Source organism: Sturnus vulgaris, chromosome 27, assembly GCF_052056855.1.
Source record: "Sturnus vulgaris isolate bStuVul1 chromosome 27, bStuVul1.hap1, whole genome shotgun sequence".
Taxonomy (NCBI): Eukaryota; Metazoa; Chordata; class Aves; order Passeriformes; family Sturnidae; genus Sturnus; species Sturnus vulgaris.
In genome coordinates, this window is record NC_142269.1 from 4,909,980 (window position 1) to 4,929,144 (window position 19,165).

General features: G+C 62.9%; 2 protein-coding genes across 2 annotated transcripts; one reads left to right on the top strand and one right to left on the bottom strand.

The window, feature by feature from the left end:
• Positions 1-655: 655 nt before the first annotated feature.
• Positions 656-7,115, bottom strand: LOC148221080 (uncharacterized). Its single transcript, XM_088179578.1, is given in 22 exon segments — positions 656-1,116; positions 1,270-1,382; positions 1,608-1,802; positions 1,961-2,029; positions 2,213-2,281; positions 2,397-2,459; positions 2,583-2,725; positions 2,728-2,899; positions 3,229-3,270; positions 3,375-3,455; positions 3,616-3,660; positions 3,836-3,937; positions 4,212-4,238; positions 4,422-4,475; positions 4,552-4,671; positions 4,883-5,245; positions 5,398-5,625; positions 5,842-5,907; positions 5,991-6,053; positions 6,235-6,303; positions 6,602-6,741; positions 6,950-7,115. Coding segments are annotated over 22 exon segments (2,601 nt in total). The 3' UTR covers positions 656-905.
• Positions 7,116-9,377: 2,262 nt separating this feature from the next.
• On the top strand, positions 9,378-18,293 carry IGFBP4 (insulin like growth factor binding protein 4). Its single transcript, XM_088179622.1, has 4 exons — positions 9,378-9,777; positions 15,608-15,762; positions 15,879-16,013; positions 16,288-18,293. The coding sequence occupies exons 1-4, from the start codon at positions 9,414-9,416 to the stop codon at positions 16,414-16,416; spliced, it is 783 nt and encodes a 260-aa protein (XP_088035748.1). The 5' UTR covers positions 9,378-9,413; the 3' UTR covers positions 16,417-18,293.
• The last annotated feature ends 872 nt before the right edge of the window (positions 18,294-19,165 follow it).

Below are 19,165 nucleotides of genomic sequence, written 5' to 3' on the forward strand. Positions count from 1 at the left end.
AGCACAGCGCTTTCAAACCGGCCAGTCGGGAGGGAGGGCGGCGAGATGGGCAGTAGGATTGACCAATAGGAGGGCGAGAGAGCTGAGGCTGCCTGTTTGCCGTTGGTGGTGGGATGTACTGGGATATACTGGGATATTCTTGGATATACTGGCGTGTACTGGCGTATACTGGCATACAATGGGAAGCCCCGAGCACACATTGGAATACACCAGACAGACTGTAGACCCACTGGGGTACTGCTACACACTGGGCAAGCCTCAGGGACCCACTGGAACCCATTGGACTGGGACACTGGACACTAGGATACATTGGGAATCACTGGGATACGCTGGAAAAGCCTTGGACACCCACTGGGGTACATTGGGAAGGCCTCGGGAACCCAGAGGAATACACTGAGCAAGACCTGGCAACCCGCTGGAATATCCTGGAACACACTGTGCTCTGGGACCAAAACACAGACCTCACTGACATGGAGACCTGTGGCAGTGTGTCCCCTCCCAGTTCCTGCCAACCCCAAAAGGACTGGAGCCCGCTCCCAGCCCCTCCAGTCCTGTTCCCATTCCTGGGTGTGTCCCATCAGCCCCTTGCTGCAGCTGGCCATGTCCCCCCAGAACAAAGCATGGTGTCATAGAAAACAACATTTTTGTGTCTTTATTTCTGGGTAGTGACCATGTTGGGTCCAGTGGGGATGGGAGGCTGCGGGCACAGCCTAGCATTGCCCCGTGGCACAGGCATCTGTGGGATGGCACAGCTGGGGCTGGGCATGGCACAGCCTGGCTGTGGACCTGGTGTCCTTTCAGTGCTCCAGCACAGCTCTGACACTGCCCATGGTGCTCCCAGGGACATTCCCCAGCCACACAGGACTGGAGGAATGCCTGGAGCACGTGGTTGGGTGTCACTGTTGTCACCACATGTGCCGGTAAGGAAAAGCCACCTCGATGCAGAGCACAGCCAGCGGCGTGGAGCAGTTGTGCCGGTGCCCAGCCAGCAGCCGGCCCTCGCCCAGGGCAGTGGCCATGCCCTCAGCTGTGCCAGAGCTGCGCCAGCCCTGGCAATCCCACCGGCGGGCATGGCCACCCCGTGGTGTGGAGCCGTGCCAGGCTAGCCGTTGGGGCCTGTGTGTGAGGATGGGGTGAGAGGGGCTGGGGGCACCCTGGGGCACCCCCTGCTCTTTGCTCCTGCACTTCTGCAGGGAGGGACCCAGCACAAACCCCCCACTCCAGCTCCCACACAGGGGCACCCCTTCAGGACCCTGTGTCCACACTCACCAGAGGGGATCCATCAGGACATTGCGCCCATTGAAGGAGTAGATGGGACCCTGCAGGGCAGCACCAGACTGACCCCCAAAGAGGGAGCCCCAGGACTTGGCCAGCAGCTGCCCCTGTGGGCACAAGCTGTGCTGAGCCAGGGGCCAGGGGAATGCCCTTGTCCATACTATGTGAGGGCAATAACATCCTCTCGGTTCTGTCAGCTCCCCAAAAGCCCTGAGCACAGCCCAGGTGCAGCAGCTCCAGAGCAGGCCTGGGTTGGGGGTCCCTTACCTGCTGCAGCTCATGGGGACTGTGAGGCTTTGCCACCCACAGCCCCCTGGGGACAGGGTACCTGCCTTCAGGTTGACGATGGGGAGGGTCCTGTCTGTCCGCTTGACGATGGACACAAGGTGCTGTGTGGGGGCTGAGAGGAAGGCCCGGAAGGTGCCATAGAGCCCGGCCTCCTGTGACTGCCGGTAGCACTGCAGGTCAGCACCCCGGATCCCGCTCATGTCACCGGAGAGGGGAACGTTGAGGGCAGCCAGGCGGAGCTGGGGGTGGCAGGGAGGAATTGAGATCACTGCTCCCCCTTTTCTAGAGGATGCGAGCCCCTGGCAGTGCTGGCTAGGATTGGGGGTCCCCATGGCACCTCTTCCCCCTTTCCCATGACTGGCCACTCATCCCCACCCCGGGGCCAGGCATTCCTTACAGATGGGATCCGTGGAGCGATGGTGGTTGGCAGAATCTGAGGCAGCCCTTGTTCCTCCTCCTTCTGGATCTGCAAAACACAGCTCAAGTCAGTCTAGGGACACCCATCCGTGTGCCATGAGTGGGGGACACCCTCCCCAGACCAACACAGCCCCAGGCTCTGCTCATGCTGAGCTGGCACTGCACTGCTGACATCCAGCCCATTCCTATGGCACATCCCCCCCAGCATGGCCAGACCCTCAGCAGAGCTCACCAGTGAATCTGTTGGAGACTGCACGGGTGACAGAATGTTGGGACCTCTTGGCTGCACCCTTTTCACCTCCTGGATGGAGAGGTGGAAGAAGAGGGAGAGAACAGTCCTGTGATGTCTGTTCCCTCCATCATGCAGAGGAGGGCTCTGTCCCTTTTCAGGGGACAGCAGCTCCTGCATCCCTCACCTGGTACTGTGGGGTGGAGGCAGAAGGGTCATCACCAGCCAAGAACGACTTTGGATCCTCCAGCTGCTCAACGACACAAGCAGAGGGACAGGTTAGAGAGAATCCTCTCCTTCCTGGGGATCTGCCCTAGTGCCAAACCCAGCCCTGCATCCTGCCCCCCCAGCCCTGAGAGGGACCCCACAGTACCAGGAGGCGGCTCCAGCCAGTTGGGGTCCGGAGGAAGGCGTTGCTCCCCTCCCGCACATACACCAGGCTCCCCTCGGGCACAGCATTGCTCGCCTTCGCCATCAGCTCCTTGGACTTGAAAACCCACGTCTGGCGCTGGGGGAGTGCAGAGGGTGAGGATCCTGCTGTGGGGTACAGGGCAGCTGGGGGGTTTGTTGGGGGCAGCAGCATGGACGCACCCGGAGATCAGCACGGGAGTCTGATGGCTCTGTCTGAGAGACACCAGCATCTGGAGAGTCCAGAGATGATGGAGGGTCACAAGGTGTCCCAGCAGAGGGCTTGGATGCTCCCATGGGAGCTAATCCCACAGGGATGTGGTGGGAAGTGGGTGGGAGAGCCAGCAGTGGTGCCAGAGACCCATGCTCTCGCAGTCCCAGCGCCCAAGGAAGGGAGGCAAGGCTTCAGGAAAGGTGCCTCCAAGGAGGCTGGAGCCCCCAAAGCACCTGGGAAACGCCCTCACCTGATGGCCAGCTGCGGTCTGCAGGTGCCTGTGAGGGCAAACAGAGCCTGTGTCTGCTGTTGGGTACAGGGAGAGGGACCTCCTTCCTGGGAGGAAGCACAGGGAGGGGATGGGGACACTCTTGGGGACAGCGAGGCTGTGGCTTACCGGCTGCTTGCAGGGCGGCTGGGCATGCATGGGATGCACCCTCTGGAACCAAAGACAGGCAGGTTTGGGGGAGGCTCTGGTGCTGTGCACACTCACACGTGTGTGTGATCTGGTACAGGTGTGTGCACACCAGTGCTGAGCCTTACGTTGAGGTAGAGGAGACCTGGTGGGCCAGGGGGGCCGGGGGGCCCAGGAGGGCCGGGGTTCCCGGGGGGACCTCGAAGACCCTGCAGTAGAGCAGTATGGAGATTGGACTGGGCTATTTTGGTGCTGCCTTTTAGGGGGGCAGCTATGACACCAAATTTATGTCCCCCACTCCTGTCCCCTTCCAGGGCTGAATGTCCCTAGCTGGGGCAGTGCAGACACCGGCCGGTCAGGGACTCTCACATGGGGGATGATCGCTCCGTAAATCTCTGGTTCCTCTTTGCCATCCTGCAAAGGAAGAGGGAGAGACTGATCTCTGTTCTCCCTCTCTCCATTTTCTATTCTCTTCCTCTCCTTCCTCTACCCTATCTGGGACTATGGGTCCTGTGGGGTTGCTGGTGGGGTGAACCATGTCCCCAGGTTTGGGCTGGGGTCCCTGGGCACCCTCACCCTGGCCACTCACCGTCTGGTACCTGTTGATGGACCCCCAGGAGCCGGGCTCGTTGCCAGTGCTGGGGAAGGGGAGGTGACCTGGTTTGCATCCGTGCTCCCCGTAGCAGCACCCCTGGGTGAGCCACAGAGAGAGGCAGGATTAGAACCTGTGCTGTGTCTGGGGGGTGGGGATGGGGTGTGCTGGGGATGTTTATGGGTGGCACAGGTATGCACACTTGTGCCTCTGCCTGTGCCCTGGTGTCCCTCATCTCCCACCCTGTGCCCTGGGGTGAGGTGAAGGGCGTTGGGAGAGGAAGGCAGAATGGAGGGCTCAGGGGTCCACACTCAGGTATGGGGATGGGATCCCTCAGCCAGCTTCCCCCACACTGCTGCTTGTGGCTACAAACCGGCTCTCCAGGGTCGCCCTTTTCTCCCTGGAAGGGAAGTGAGAGATCCTGTCAGTGCCCAGTCTGGGGGTCGCCAGGCCACCCAACTCCCCCGGGCAGTGCTGTGCCTCACAACCAGGGCACCACCCGCCATGGAGCTGTTTGGTCAGGGTGCCGTGGCCAGTGCTGTAAGCAGGACCCCTGCCCAAATGGTGCCACTGCCCAGCTCACCTTGGGGCCCGTCAGCCCAGCCAACCCACGGTGTCCAGCGTGGCGTGAGTCACACTGCAAAGACAGGATGTGTGGGGTGACACTGGGGTGCCCCCTCCCTAGGACCCACAGCCTGGGGCCCCCTACTCACCCTGTAGTCCCCTGGTGGTCCTGGTGGTCCCATGGGACCGGGCATACCCGGAGACCCCGGCTCTCCGGTCCGGCCAGGGCTCCCCGGCATGCCTGGCAGCCCATACTCGCCCTTCTCACCCTGATGGCAGATGGCACAGGGTGGTGAGTGTGGATTTGAGCCCCTGTGTTCCCGCGGGCTCCACAGTAGCAGGATTGGGGCAGTCCTGGGACACCCCTGGAGTGCTCTGAGAGCTTGGTAATGGGGCTGGTCCCCAGGGCAGGGTGAGGGGCTGGTGAGCCCAGGTACCCCACCCCAGGGCCATGGACAGGCTGGGCTGGAACCCCCTTACCTTTGGTCCTGGGAATCCTGGCTCTCCTCGGAGGCCTGGTTTGCCAGGGAGTGATGCAGATCCTGGGGGACCGGGAGGTCCTTCGTGCCCAGGTACCCCGGGGGGACCCTGAGGCCCTGGGAGTCCGGGTGCCCCTGGGGGTCCATCTGGCCCAGCTGAGCCTGGAGACCCTGGAAGTCCTTCAGCCCCAGGAAAACCAGGTGGCCCCACGGCTCCTGGGGGGCCTGGAGGTCCTGGCTTTCCCTCCCGCCCAGGGGCCCCCTGGGGGCCATCGTGGCCTGGGTAGCCAGGGGGTCCGGGCATGCCGGGCAGCCCGGGGGGACCTGGGGGTCCTGGGTTTCCCACAGGGCTGGAGACTCCCTGCTGCTTGTCAGGTTGGAGGGAGAGAGGAGAAGGGAGCAGAGTCAATGAGCTGCTATACCATCCCCTGGACCCCCTGCCCACCCACACAGCCACATGTCCCCATCCCCGCCAGGGGACCCTGCGGCCAGCACCGGCATCAGCTTTGTTCCTGCTCCGGTGCTCACCTCGTTCTCTGATCTCTCAGGGAGTGCAGCGGGCGCGGGTGGGCCCCGGCCTCCCCAGGCGCCCGGAGGTCCCGGGGGCCCCGGTGGTCCTGGAGGACCCGGAGGGCCCCGGGGACCCTGGTGTCCTGGCTGTCCTGGGCTGCCGGACTTCCCTCTCTCCCCTAAGAATCCGGGCTGTCCTCTCTCTCCAGGGAACCCTCGGTCACCTTTCTCTCCCTGTTGTGGAAATTCAGAGCCTGGTTCCACCTTCTGGCACATTTCTCCGCTGGAGCCCACCACGGGCACCTGCTGACTCCCTCCCTGGGGTTATCTGAGTCACTTCTCAACCCAGACCCCAAAGTTAGAGTCCAAATCCTCAGCAAAAAGGGTTTTGCACAGAAAAAAGACCATCAGGATTTCGCACAGTGTGTTCCTGTGGGAGGACCACCGCACCTTTGGGCCGGGGGGGCCGGGAGGGCCGGGGCGCACGGGGCAGACACAGCCGGAGATGTTGTGCACCTGGACAAGGAGAGAGGGATGAGCCGCGGGACCGGAGCCCCGACTGATGGGTCCGACACGAGTGCCCCACGCCCACCTCTCACCTGGAGGGCTGGGTCCGTCTCCGGGGCCGGCGGGACCCGCCGGGGCAGCCCCTTGGCCGTCGTCTGTTGGAGGAGAGGAGGGGCTGAGTGCGAGATCCCTGAGCGGTATCCCCATTCCCCACTCTCACCGTTCCGTTCCCATCCCGTCCCGTCCTGCCAGCCCGTGTCTTCCGGAGCCCCTTGCCCAGGTGTCCATCCCAGGCTGTCCCTGACACCTCCCCAGCGACCAGGACCCCTCCACCACCTGGATCTGCAGGAACTCCTCTTCCACTGCGCTCCCCTCAAAGTTCTCCGGGGCGGTCGTGGGTCGGTGCTGCTGGGACAGACAGGGAATTCTCAGTGCAGGGCTCGGGGGGATCCTAGGGGGCAGGTGGGACCCTCCCCCAGTCGGGGTTGCTCTCAGCTCGACGTCGGGGCCCAACTGATTTATTTCCAAGGGAGCAGAAGGAGCTGAGAGTTGCGCTGGGGATTGGAGCAGGGCGCGGTGCCCGGGCCGGTGTGTGCAAGCAGGGCACGGATAAGAGGAAGGACAGGAAGGAGCCTGGAAGCAGCTGGGGAGTTTCGGGAGGGCTGGAGGAGCCGGAAGGGGGCCACTGCCCGGGAAAAAGCACCTGGCCTCGTGTGCGCGGCGGGGCATGGCCTGACCCTTTCGCTGCCCCCTTGGAGGGTTGGTCCCGGCGTCTAGGGGCTGTTGCCAGAGGAGGTTTGCTCAGCAGCACCTTCCCCACGGGCTCCACGCTGGCGTCTGTGTCTGCAGGAGCAAAGGAACGCTGGGATGGGAGGTGGCAGGACTGGAGGAGGACCAGGGTGGTACAGCACTCCCAGTTCCCAGTACCTCCCACGGCCACAGCTGTGCCACCAGCAGCCCTAGACCCTGGCACCCCACACATCACCCTCCATGCTGAGGTGCAGGAATTTGGGGTGCTGAAAAAGCCATGTCCCCATCCCGCCAAGCCTACCTTCATCCTCATCCAGGGTGCGGGGCGTGGGGCTGGTGCCTGGATCCGGGGTGGTGTCCTCTGAGCCCAGGGAAAACCACTGGGCCGTGGCAGGGTGCAGGCACCCGGCCAGCACCGAGACGATGCAGAGAGTGCGGAGGAGTCGCAGGAGGCTGCTGGACCCCATTCCACTGCCTCGGAGCCTGGCTGCCCAGGATGGGGGTCCTTGGCTCATCCCACTCGCCTGCGCCGTCTGGTCCCGCGGTCCCGGCACGGCGCCCGCTGTTATCAGCGGCCCCCGACACGCCCCTTGCCCGCCCCACACCCGCACCCCACGGACCGCATCCGGCGGGTGCTGAGCACCCACACAGCCAGGTCACCGTCTGTCCTGGGAGCCCGTGGAGAGGAGGGCAGTGGGAACCACGGGAAGGGAGCCAGGGCCAGGAGGAGATGCCAGAATGGATGCGAGGGAGGGCTGGGGAGGAGAAGCTGCCTGGAAATGGGGAGTAAATCCAGCGGAGGAAGGGGCTGGCTGAGAATGGAGGGCATTGGCTGCAGGTCCTCCCGGAGGTCTGTGCTGCTTCTGGTGCCTGGAGGCAGGAGGTATTGGAGTCCCAAAAGTGTCCCAAAGTACATTCAAAGGGCCTAGGTTCTCACTGGTTTCATCAGAACCACCCTCAGCTGGGGGGCTACAGCCCTCTCTGACCCCCAATCCCCTCCTGCTCCTGCCTCCTGCCAGCCTGCAACCTCTCCCCAGGGCTGGGGCAGCTCCAGACCCTGCTGGGGCGTGTGGCTGAGGAGCAGCAGCCAATTTGGACTCCCACAGCCCCAGGAATCCCGAAGAGCCCTCCATTAAGGACTGGGGGGCATAGGCCTGTCCCAGGCAAGGACCTGGGCTACACTGGGCACCAAACACCAGCACTGAGCCCCTGCATGGCCTCAGAGCTGTGCTTGGGGTAGGGACAGCACAACTGTGGGGGTACCAGCCAGCCCCACTCTGTTTTACAGGATGATGCTGGGACAGGGACCTGGAGGAGCAGTGCCTGGGCAGAGGTGAGGGAACACTGTCCTCCCCTGTGCTGCCTCTGCCCGCAGACACAACAGTGTCCCTGACGGGCACTCAGTGCTGCCAGGGCCTGATAAGGTGCCACAGCCTGAGTGGGGCTGGGCACCTGTTTGGGTTTGGTCTCTGCTGGGACACTGAGTCAAGGCTGGTGCCTCTGCCCCGAGTCACGGCCACTGTGCAGCAGTGCCAGGCAGACAGGGGCTCAGAGCAGTGCTGTGTGACAGTGCCTTGTGGGGCTGGGGGTGTGGGGGAATGTTTGCCCCTGTCTTGCCTGCACTTGGTGATGCACAACTCACCTGCACGGGGAGGGAAGATGATCTTGAGAGCTCTGGTGGCAATGCCACCTGTGCTGTCACTCAAGCCTCAAAATGCCAGTTTAAGCACTAGATGTACTCACTCATGAGATGAATTCAGGGTTCTCAGCCCAGGCCCTGCTTGACAGGCAGCTCTGTTCCCCTTGTCCCACCCGCTACACTGACCCCCACACCCGGGCCTCCTGCTATATCGAAGACACCCGTGCTGTGCCCAAGACCCCACTGCAGTGCCCACGAACCCCTTACCACATCCAGACAGGTTGCCCACGAACCCGATGTTGACTGAGATGCCCCAGGGCGCAGCTCGGGAGCCACCAGCTCCGGGTGATGCTCAGGGACTATCCCCCGGGCACAGAGCCTGCTCCACGCCTTCTCCTGGACTCTCGCCCTCCCCCGGTGCTGCGGGGACTGACAGAACCGGGGTCCCAGGAGGCAGCCGGGGCTTCCGCCCGCTCCCTCTTTTCCCGAGTAGCCACTAGGTGCCGGCAGCCTTCAACCTATCCCGGGCTGTGAGGCGCGGGGGGCGCGGGGGCCGCGGGTGCGGAACCGGGGGCAGGTGGGCTCGGGGAGCCGGCGGGGCCTCCCTGGGCCGTCCCGGACACACCGGGGCCGAGCCGCACGGGATGCTCCGTTGTCAGCAGCACTTTTCCTCCCGCCGGGGCCCCCCAGACCCGGCGACCCGATCCCACTCCGGGGGTCTTGGCTGCATTCCCCGCGCTGCAGCCCCGCACGGTGTGTGTGTTCCCTGTTCATCCTAGTTGCTCTCGGGACTGAGCAGGGCTGGAGGAGGCGGGTGATTCGGGTGGGTGGCGCGGGGCCGGGGGCTCCGGGCTGGCTCTCCGCGCTGCCCAGCACCGGAGCTGCCCCGCCGGTGGCCCCGCTGCTGAAGCCACCGCCGGTGCCGGTGTGGCCGCCGCCACACACACGGGGGGAGCGTCGCTGCCCGGTGGGTTCCCGGTGGCGACGGGGGCGGCCCCGCCGGTGGCCCCGGTGGCGGCGGCGGGAGGTGTGGCCAGGGGCCGCATAAAGCCGCATAAAGCCGCCGCCGCCGCCCCGCGCCCGCCGCCAGCCGAGCGCCGCGGAGCGGGGCCGGAGCGGGGCCGCCATGCGCCCGGGGCCGGGGCTGCCGGTGCTGCCGGTGGTGCTGGCGCTGCTGGCGGCGGCGGCGCGGCCGGGCAGCGGCGAGGAGGCGATCCAGTGCCCGCCGTGCTCGGAGGAGCGGCTGGCGCGGTGCAAGGCTCCGCAGGGCTGCGCGGAGCTGGTGCGGGAGCCGGGCTGCGGGTGCTGCGCGACCTGCGCGCTGCCCCGCGGCACCGCCTGCGGCGTCTACACCGCGCGCTGCGGTGCGGGGCTGCGCTGCTACCCCCCCCGCGGCGAGCCCCGGCCCCTCCGCACCCTCATGCACGGCCAGGGCATCTGCACAGACCTGGCCGACGTCGAGGCCATCCAGGAGAGCCTCCAGCCCCCAGGTGAGGTGGCGGAGGGGCGGCAGAGGGTGGGTGCCCAGGGTGGGTACCCTGGGTGGGTGCCTGGGGGTCCTTGTCCCTCACAGGGACAGTGGTATAACCCCTGTTGGCACCAACCCACTCCCTGCTCACTTGGCAAGAGCTGTGGCCACAGGATTGCACTCACCAGGGACCTTCTCATACTTAAAGGGAGCTGATAAAAATGATGAAGAGTGACTTTTACACGGATAGATTGTGACAGGGCAAGGGGAAGGATTTTAAATTAAAAAGGGACGATTTAGATTAGATGTTAGGAGGAAATTCCTCCCTGTGAGGGTGGTGAGGCTCTGGCACAGGTTGCCCAGAATATTTCTGGATGCCCCATCCCTGGAATTGTTCAAGGCCAGGTGGGATGAGATTTGGAGCAACCTCGTCTGGTGGAAGGTGTCTCTGCCCATGGCAGGAGGGTGGAACTGGGTGGTCTTTAAGGTCCCAAACAATTCCATGACTCTAAGAGGCAGGATGGGATGGGACAGCACAGGATGGGAATGCAGGGAGCATGTTCCAGGGAGGGAGCAGAGATAGGCTGCAGGAGACCTGGTACAAGTGGCTCACGTTTGTGCCATCCTTACCCACCGTGGGCACAGCAGTGTCACAGCCGCTGGCACCGCATGTGCTGGAGAGGTGAACCTTCACCTGCTGTGCCCTGGTTGCAACGTGCCCCTGGACCGTGGGACAGCCCAGTGTCCCGCGAGCACCTGCAGCCCTTGGGGACACATCCCAGCTGCCAGGGAAGCTCCCGTTGCACAGTGACCCCTGCGCTGCTGCTTCCCTGGGATGCTGCTGGCAGATCTGCCGGGAGGAAACAGGAGAGAGGCCGCGGGGCACCTGCTTCCCTCCAGGCTGGTCCAGCCGGGCGTGGTGTGGGAGCTGTGTGTGTCTGTGCCGGACAGGGCAGCGGGGTGCGGGCAGGGCCAGGCTGGAGGAGCTGATGCCGGTGTGTGCTCTGTCTGCCTTGCAGGTGGTGATCGTGGCCTCTGCCACGCCCCTGGTGCTCGGGCAGGATCTGGGGTCTGGGAGCAGAGCCGGCAGTGGGAACCCACCCCAGAGCTGTGCAAGTCGCACCATAGGAATGAGGCTGCTCCCAGGGAATGAATGTGGGGACCTGGTCCATTGGTGATCCCCCTTTCCCATCCTACAGGCTGTGACCAGGATCATGTCCTCTGAAGCTGGGGACTATCATCCCAGAACAATCTGCTAGCTGGTCTGGCCTGACCCTGGGTCCCCACGCGGGATCACTTGGAGCTCCTTGAGGGGCAGAAGGGATTGGAGCAGTGTTTGTCCCTGCCTATCCGGGGGCTGGATCCCAGTTCCACTCCCTCCTTGCATGTCTGATCCATGGCAGATCTGGTGTCCCCGCTGTGATGAGTGCCGTTCATGGATAGGCCCCTCTACCCACCCCCCTGCAGGGACAGGAGCTGGCTGGGAGTGCTTGGAGCCCCCCTATCCTGCCTGTCTGTCCTCATCCCACATCCTGCAGGAGCTGTCTGGGCTCCCTGGCCCGGGGCTGCGCCGTGCTGCCAAGCCCTGTTGGTTTTGGCCGTGCCCCGTGTAATGCAACATTTTTTCCCAGAGCCTTTAGGAAACAGACTTGCATTTTTTCCCTTCCTTCCCGCGGTGTTTTGGCTTGGCTGGGGATGGGTGGGTGGCTATGGGAGCCGGGTCGCCCGCCGGGCACTGTGCTAGCCAGCAGCACTGTGCTAGCCAGCGGCATTACAGGCAGCAGGATGGGCAAGAGGGCAGTAGGAGCCCTTGTGTCCAGGACAGCCCATCAGGATGTGGGCAGCACACCCACAGCAAATTGCTCGATGCAGTCCCAGTGGTACATCCCCCCGCGGGTCCCTGACCTGTTCCGCAGCCTGGGGACAGTGGGAGTGTGGGGCTGGGGGCTGCAGGCTCCCTCACGCCCACACTGCCCTGCCTGGCACAGCGAGGGCACCCTGGCATGGCCAGTGCCTCTGATGTGTCCCCTCGGGATGAGCAGAAGGGAATTAAATGCCTGTTGAGGGGCAGGGGCGCACGGAGCAGGTGCCCCCGGCTGTGCCCGGGGCTGAGCGGGTGGGAAGCGGTTAACGCGCGGCTCGTACAGTAAACATTTTGTCTGGGGGCTCTGTCCGGGGGGCTCCGCATTCCAGGGAAGAGGCTTGGATCAGGGGGCTGGGCTGAGGCTGGGCTTTCTGAGCAGTTGGACATGGCTCCCGGCTCCATAGCCAGGAAAAGCCTCCCTGCTCACCCCGGACCTGTGGCACCCACGGGATGTGACTCTTAGGAAGTGAGGGAGCAGTGGCTGCTCGCCTGACTCGAGACCGTCTTCCATGGCAGCGGGTCTGGGCACCTGCTGCTGGACCCTGTCCCTGCCACCCTCTCCCGGCCCTGCCAGCTCGGGGCTGGCTTTGGGATCCCATTCCTTGGCCAGAGCCCTGTGCAGGGGCCGGCTCCAAAAGGTCCAAGCCGTGGCTTTCCGTCACAGCCGGCGGGTGGTGGTGGCTGAGCCCGTGTGTGGCAGCCAGGAGGAGGTGAGGACATATTCCCCAGCACACATGATGAGTGATTTAGTGTTGGGTAAATGATTATGTCTGGGAAAACCTGACCCATGGGAGCTGCATTCGTCCCATGTGGTCTCTGTAAGCTGGGACAGAGCCGGTTTCCTTTCGATGTGCAGTGGCTGGCAGGAATGGTGGTGGCTGAGCCATGGCTGGACAGTGCACAAGCAGGGAGGACAGGCTGGGTTCCACTAGGCAAGGCTCAACCGTGTCCCATTTGTCCCCTGGGGTGAGGGCTCATCCACGCTTAGGCTTCTCCAGGCTGGGTGCTGCTCCTGGCAAGGTTCCGGTCCTTCTGGGGAATCACTTGCATCTTATCCCTCACTCCCTGTCCTGCATCTTGACCTCCCCTCCCTCCGTCCCACATTGAGCACTGAGGTGGGAGGTGCTCAGCCGTGTTTGAGCACGGTAATGTGTCCAGGGATGGGGACAGGCCAAGCTCCCAGTTGGCATTCCAGAACAAAGGGCAGTAGGTGCCTGGTGTCTGCGCCCCTGCCACCCCCATCCCTGGCTCCCCAAGTTCTGCCAGAGCCAGCACTTGGCAAAAAGAGCATGCCCCTCCCAGTGCTGGTGCCTGCCAAGTCGAGAGCCCAGGAAGCCAAGAGCCAGCAGTGCCACGGTCCTGCCAGGACCACCCACAGGTGACACTTGGGGGTGCTGGACAGGGACATGGAGGGTGCTGGGGCTCACTGTGGCTCGTGCCATGTTGGCCACAGACACGTGGATGTCCCTTCTGGCCTTTGAGGCATATGAGGTCCTTCGTTCATGGGGCTGGTGGAACGGAGAGGAGCAGGGCTGGAGCTGTGGAGGTCAATGACACTTGTCTGTCCCCATGGACACACACACGAGGTCCCAGGGCTTTGCTGGTTGCCCCAGGCTCTGCTCCCACGGGATCCGCGCGGTGGAGCCGCAGCCCTTCACCGCTCCCTCGGGCTCAGCGCTGTGAATCACAAGTTCGGCACGTGACCAACCTCATTTGCAGCTCCCGTTAATTGAAGGCGATGCTGAATGACTCGTTTGTGTCCCCTGTCCACAGCCTGGGCAGGAATCCTCCTCCTCCCGGGACAGGCGGCTGTTTTATGTGCCCGGCTAGGGCAGCACCCCTTCCCATCCCCTTGGCACTCACTTCCAATCCAAAGTGAGCAGAGAGGCTTTCCTTGGCCAAATCGGGACCTCCCTACTCTCCATCCCTCCAGGGTGGTGGTGCCCACGCATAGGTGGGGCAGTGTGGGGCATGGCAGCTCTGGGCTCCACATACGTTGCTTTCCCCAAGTCTTTGTCTGCTGAGGGTGAGTTTTCTGGTCCAGTCGTATTTCCAGGGAGGCGCGAGATTCCCTGAGCTACTGTGTGTCACTTAGCAGGGGGACAGTAACCCCAAGGACAGCAGCGATCCGTGTGGCAGGGACGGATGCTGGAGCTGCCGTGAGAGCCGCGGACCGCGGGTCCCGAGTGCTGTCAGGAGCCGCCTCGCTGCTCGGAGGCACCGGCGTTTCATGTGACCTTATGAAAATGTTATTGGCATCTGGTTTTATTTAAGCCGGGAGATTTGATGCTCTGGAGGCGGCTGGCGGGAGGGAGGAGGAGGGTTTGGCTGTGCCGGCGATCGGTGAGGGCTTCCCCTGCGGGGGCAGTGCGGGCAGCGCCGGTGCCTCCCGGTCCTGCCTTTCCATGGCGTGGGAGCAGCGATTGGAGGTGCCGGAACTTTGGCATGGTGGTCCCCACCGGTGCCAAATCTGCCCGGCTCTTCCTGTGTGTCTGCCCACAGGGAAGGAGCATCGTTCCAGAGCCCCCGTGCCCCTGGCAGGGCTCTGCCACCAGCGCCTGCATTGCGCCACAGCCTCATGGTTGGTGCCGCCGGGGCTGGCGCTGGCACCGCTCTGTGCAGGGTCCTGGAGACTTTGGGTTTGTGTTTCAAATTTCAAGGGCATGAGCTATTTCCTGGAAAAAATGGACAGATTAAGCAAAAAACAAATAACACCCACGAGGGAGGGGGCTTTGACTGAGGTTCGCTCTGGACTTTAACCGGGCCCCCAGGAGCTGGGTCAGGAGCTCTGCACTGCAGGGATTGTGGCAAGCGGTGCCAGTGGGAGATCAGGACCGGGATGCCGTGGGGATTCAGTGGGCAGGAAGCTCCGACCTCTCTGCCTGTGGGAAGGGCCAGTGCCAGGAGTCACCCAGCAGCCCCTGTCCCAGCACTGTGAGCCCCTGGGTGTGACCCCCCCCGACAGTGACCTCCCCCTGCCTGGTTTGGGAAGGCTTTCCCTGCTGCCAGCTGCAATATTGATTCGTTTAAGCCCAACCCCACGATAACTTCAGCCACTTCCCTGAACAGCCCAGGTGGACTGAGGGGTAAAACATTGCTCGGGCTGTGTCTGACACAGCTCTGAGCACAGGAGGAGTCCTGGCTCCTGGGGTGTACCCCCTTCACAGAGTCTTACGAGCCCCAAACCAGAGGAACCGGCAGCTTTTTAAAAACTAAAGTCATGCCGAGCACTCGTCTCATGACGCTCTGTCCAGCTGCCAACATCTGGGCCGGCAGCTTGGCTGCGCTCCTGGCTCAGGCGAAGATGCCAAGTGCCGCCTTTTGGGATCGGCCCCGCGGGAGATTAACTTTCTTATTCCAGGAATTTCTTCTTTCATGTCTTGGCGGGGGCCGTGCCCCGCAGCAGAGCACGGCTCCACTCCCGGCCGTGGCGCCCGGTGCCGCCCCGGGCCTGGCGGGGGCTCAGCACCGCCCTAGTGCCCCCATTGCCACTGCAGCTCCTCCGAGGAAGATTTTGGGGGGCACCGGGGGTGTCCTGGAGCTCATTGTCTCTGTGTCCCCGGGTCAGCTTCCAGGCCTGCAGCTCCAGCGCTGTGGGTGAGCACCTGGTGCCAGGTGACACGTGGCTGGCAAGGGCACAGCCAGACCCAGCACACTGGAGCCACTGCCCAGCACTCGCAGCATGCATTTGTGACCCTACAATAACAGACACATGGCAACAAGTTGTTAGTCGTGGCTAATGAGTAGGAAAAACTCCCAGGAGTCTTTCCCAGTGCTGCAGGGAGCTCAGCTCAGTTCAGCGGCAGGGGCAGGATGGACCCAGGGCTGTGAGTGATGCCTGTAGGGACCAGAGACGGTGATGTGGGGCCTGCCAGAAACCACTGCATGTTGTTCCTTGGGGTGCAAGTGGCACTGTGGAGACGGGGGCACTCGGCCACCTCCAGGGCTGCCCTGTGGCACTGAGCCCCCTTGGTCTGTGTCTCTGCAGAGAAGGAGGAGATTGACCACCCCAACAACAGCTTCAGCCCCTGCAGCATCCACGACCGCAAGTGCCTGCAGAAGCAGCAGGCGAAGAGGGTCAACAACGGCAACAAGATGCGCAGCAGCGGGAGCCCTCACCACCGCGACGACACGCGGGTCATGGTGAGCACAGGGAGGGCTGGGGAGGGCAGGGTGGGTGCTCCAGGGTTGGGGTTCTGGGTCTCTGGGCCAGGAGCATGTGCCAGCCTTGTGACCAGCTCAGCCCACCCTTTCCCCAGGCGCAGGGCTCGTGCCAGAGCGAGCTGCACCGGGCGCTGGAGAGGCTGGCAGCCTCGCAGACCCGGACACACGAGGACCTGTATGTCATCCCCATCCCCAACTGCGACCGCAACGGCAACTTCCACCCCAAGCAGGTAGGATGGGCTCTGACCTATCACAGGGCACTGGGGGGGCATTTTGTAGAGCCAGGATGAGGCTGGGAGGGGGACATGGATGGAGGGGACAGTGACAAGGCACGGCAGAGCCTGCCTAGTTCCTGGCTTTGGTGGGAATCACCCTTTGGGTGCCGGGGGCCCTTTGCAAAAGCCCGGGGGTGGGATGGGGATGGTAAAGCCCCTATTAGAGCTCCTGGTTGGGAATGGCCATGGGGTCCAGGCTGGGTGTCCTTGACCAAACCCATCCCCACAGTGTCACCCAGCCCTGGATGGGCAGCGGGGCAAGTGCTGGTGTGTGGACCGCAAGACGGGGGTGAAGCTGCCGGGCTTCCTGGAGCTGAAGGGAGACTTGGACTGTCACCAGCTGGCGGACAGCATGTGAGCGTGACCGCGGTGGCCCCGCGCCGTGCAGGGCCAGGACCCCCGCCGGGGCTGCCTAGGAGAGAAGGAGAGAGGACGTGACTGCTGAGCAGTGCCCTGGAGCCGGGGGACCCCGCGGATCGCACTGTGCCCTGCGCCATGGGCTGCCCACGGCACTGCCACCTGCGCCATGACCACTATCAGCCACTGCCAGGGGTCCCAGCACGTGCCAGCGGCACTGCCATCCCACATGGACACAGCTTGGATGATGCTGCCCTGGGACTGGGGTTGGGCTGCCTGGGTGGAGGGGGGTGGGGGGGCATCCTTGATGCTGCTGCTGCTGCCCCGTGGTACCCCCAGGTTTTCAGCCTGGCCCTGCAGGTAACCTCGGACACCTGGCACCTTGGGAGGTGTGGGTGGCAGCATCACATTTGTAGCTCAGTGCCCTCCATGCCAGACCTCTGCACGGGCAGCAGCAGAAGTGCCTCATCCTGCCCTCCCTGGTGGTGAGAGGCTGCCCAAGCAAGGACTGGGGGACCTGGAGAAACCCCCTCACCTGCATCCCACCCCGAGTGTGTTAGTGTGAAGGGCAGTGTGGCCGCACAGAGCAATAAGAGACCTTCCCCCTCCCTGCTGCAGCCCCCTAGCCCCGCAGCCCGGGACCTCCTCCCCATGGCCCAGCCCCATCCCACTCCCTGTGCAGGGACAAAGCCTCCCATCCATCTCGTCTCCCCCTCCTCCATCCTGGAGTGAGGGAGTCAGGATCCCCAGGCTAGCAGCACTGAGGGGAGGGTGGAGGTGTGAGAGATGCCCAGGAAACATATCCCAGGGGGAAGAACTTCTTTTGGTTTGAGTTTTTGATTTCTTCCCCAAACTTTTTAGTATTTAAAAAATGTCGTTGGTGGGATCTAATAAGTGACTTTGTGGCCCCGAGGCTGGAATTCTCCATCCCCAAGGACCAGGGCAATGCAGTGATGGCTCCTGTCTTCTCTTCTTGGCTAATGTGAAAAATGGATTCTGGAATGTCCCCATGATGGGATCTGCAGATTTCACCAGAACGAAGTTCTCAGTTGAGAAATTGTCACTGGTTTTATACCTGCTTTTCTTCAAGCTGGGATGGAAATTTTTCACATAAAAATGCCATGGAAAGTGTGCCAAAGACAGAGGGGACTTCCCCAGTCCCCTCCTGACTCACCCTCTGGCTCCATGGCCTTAGTGGTAGGTTTTGGTTTTCCATGTGGATTTGTCCTGTCCAAGGCCCCCCAATGGGAATGAAGTGTTTCAGTTTTAGTGAAACAACCTCTGCCCTCCTGATGCCCTGCCTGCCCTGTGCCCTGCCAGATCCCTGCCTGCCCGTGGCCCTGCTCACACACAACTTCTAAACTGAGTCAATTTGCCAGGACAATCCTCGGTGAGGAGGGGGGTCCCTGCCCCTGCCACCCCTCAGCCCCTCAGAGGCACTGCACCAAGGAAGAGATTCCCGAGGCCAGTCCCAGTGCCAGTGCCCCCTGTCCACAGCAGGACACAGTGCAGTGGCAGTGCCAGCCTGGTGGCCTCGGCCACTTGGCCACTCCCCATGTGCACCAGGGTGGGTCCAGCAGGACCTTTCCTGTTTCGGGGGCTCCTGGCAATGCTGATGCACCAGGGCACGTTCTGTGTCCCGCTCCCAGGGCTCCAGCGTTTCGTAGCGTCTCTCCTGTAGTTTAGGGCTGTATTTACACACGACCATGTACCAGTGTCCCCCACCCCCAGCGTGTCCCCTGGTGCCCAAGGGGTCCCTGTCCGTCCCTCCCGGGCCAAGCCCGTCCCATCAGATTCCCGTGTAGCACCGACCTTTTACAGTACACTTGAACCTTTGTATCCTCAAAAAAGGTAATTACTGTATTTAATTTCCCGTTATTTGACGTGTTTCTATTGAGTGTGTTTTTATCTTTTATGGCTTTAAATTATGGGAGAAGAGGGAGGGGAGGCAGAGCAGGAGCGAGGGGGCTGTGGGATCCCACTGGTGTGGGGACAAACTCTGGTCACCACCTCTGCCCAAGGACCTGGTTCCCTGGTCCTGCACTGAGTTCGGGGTTCAGCAGACCCGGAAACCCAGGAGCCCACAAGTCTCTGGAAGAATTTCACTGAGCGGGAATGGGGTGGGAAACAAATTTTATCTTGCTTCCTCATGACTCCCAGCTCAGTGTCTCCACTGGTGCCACCGGGAAGATCGTCACCGTCGGCCCTGCACAGCGCCTGGAGCAGCGACAGGGCTGGAGACGGCGCCAGGCTGGAAAGGGGACCCTGGACTGGCTTCAAAGTTCAGGGGCACACAGGGACAGGCACTGGCTGCTCCAGGGCCACGGGCTCGTGGCCAGGCAGTGCTGCTGGCCTTGACAAGGCACAGCCCGAGGCACATGTGCGGGTCCCTGGTGGTGCCAGGGTGCACCGGGCATCTCCAGCCCCGCTCGGTGTTTTGGGACGGTGTCAGGATGCAGATGGGAGATGCCCAGACACAGGAATTGAGACAGCCTCACACTTCCGGGTCATGGCTTGGCTCTCTCCCAGTGCCTGCAGCCAGTGCTGCCAGGGGTCATGGGCCAGGAGTTCATCAACTCCCATTGGTGGCTCCCAGGGCTGGCAGTGCCATCCAGGGCTGGCGCCAGCCCGATGCTCTGGTTACTGGAGCCAGGCAGCTGGTGGTGCTGGTGTTGTACAAACTCCACTGGGTCGGGGCTGGAGGTGGCTGCAGCCAATACAGACAGCCCAGGAATCTGCTGGCACGGGGG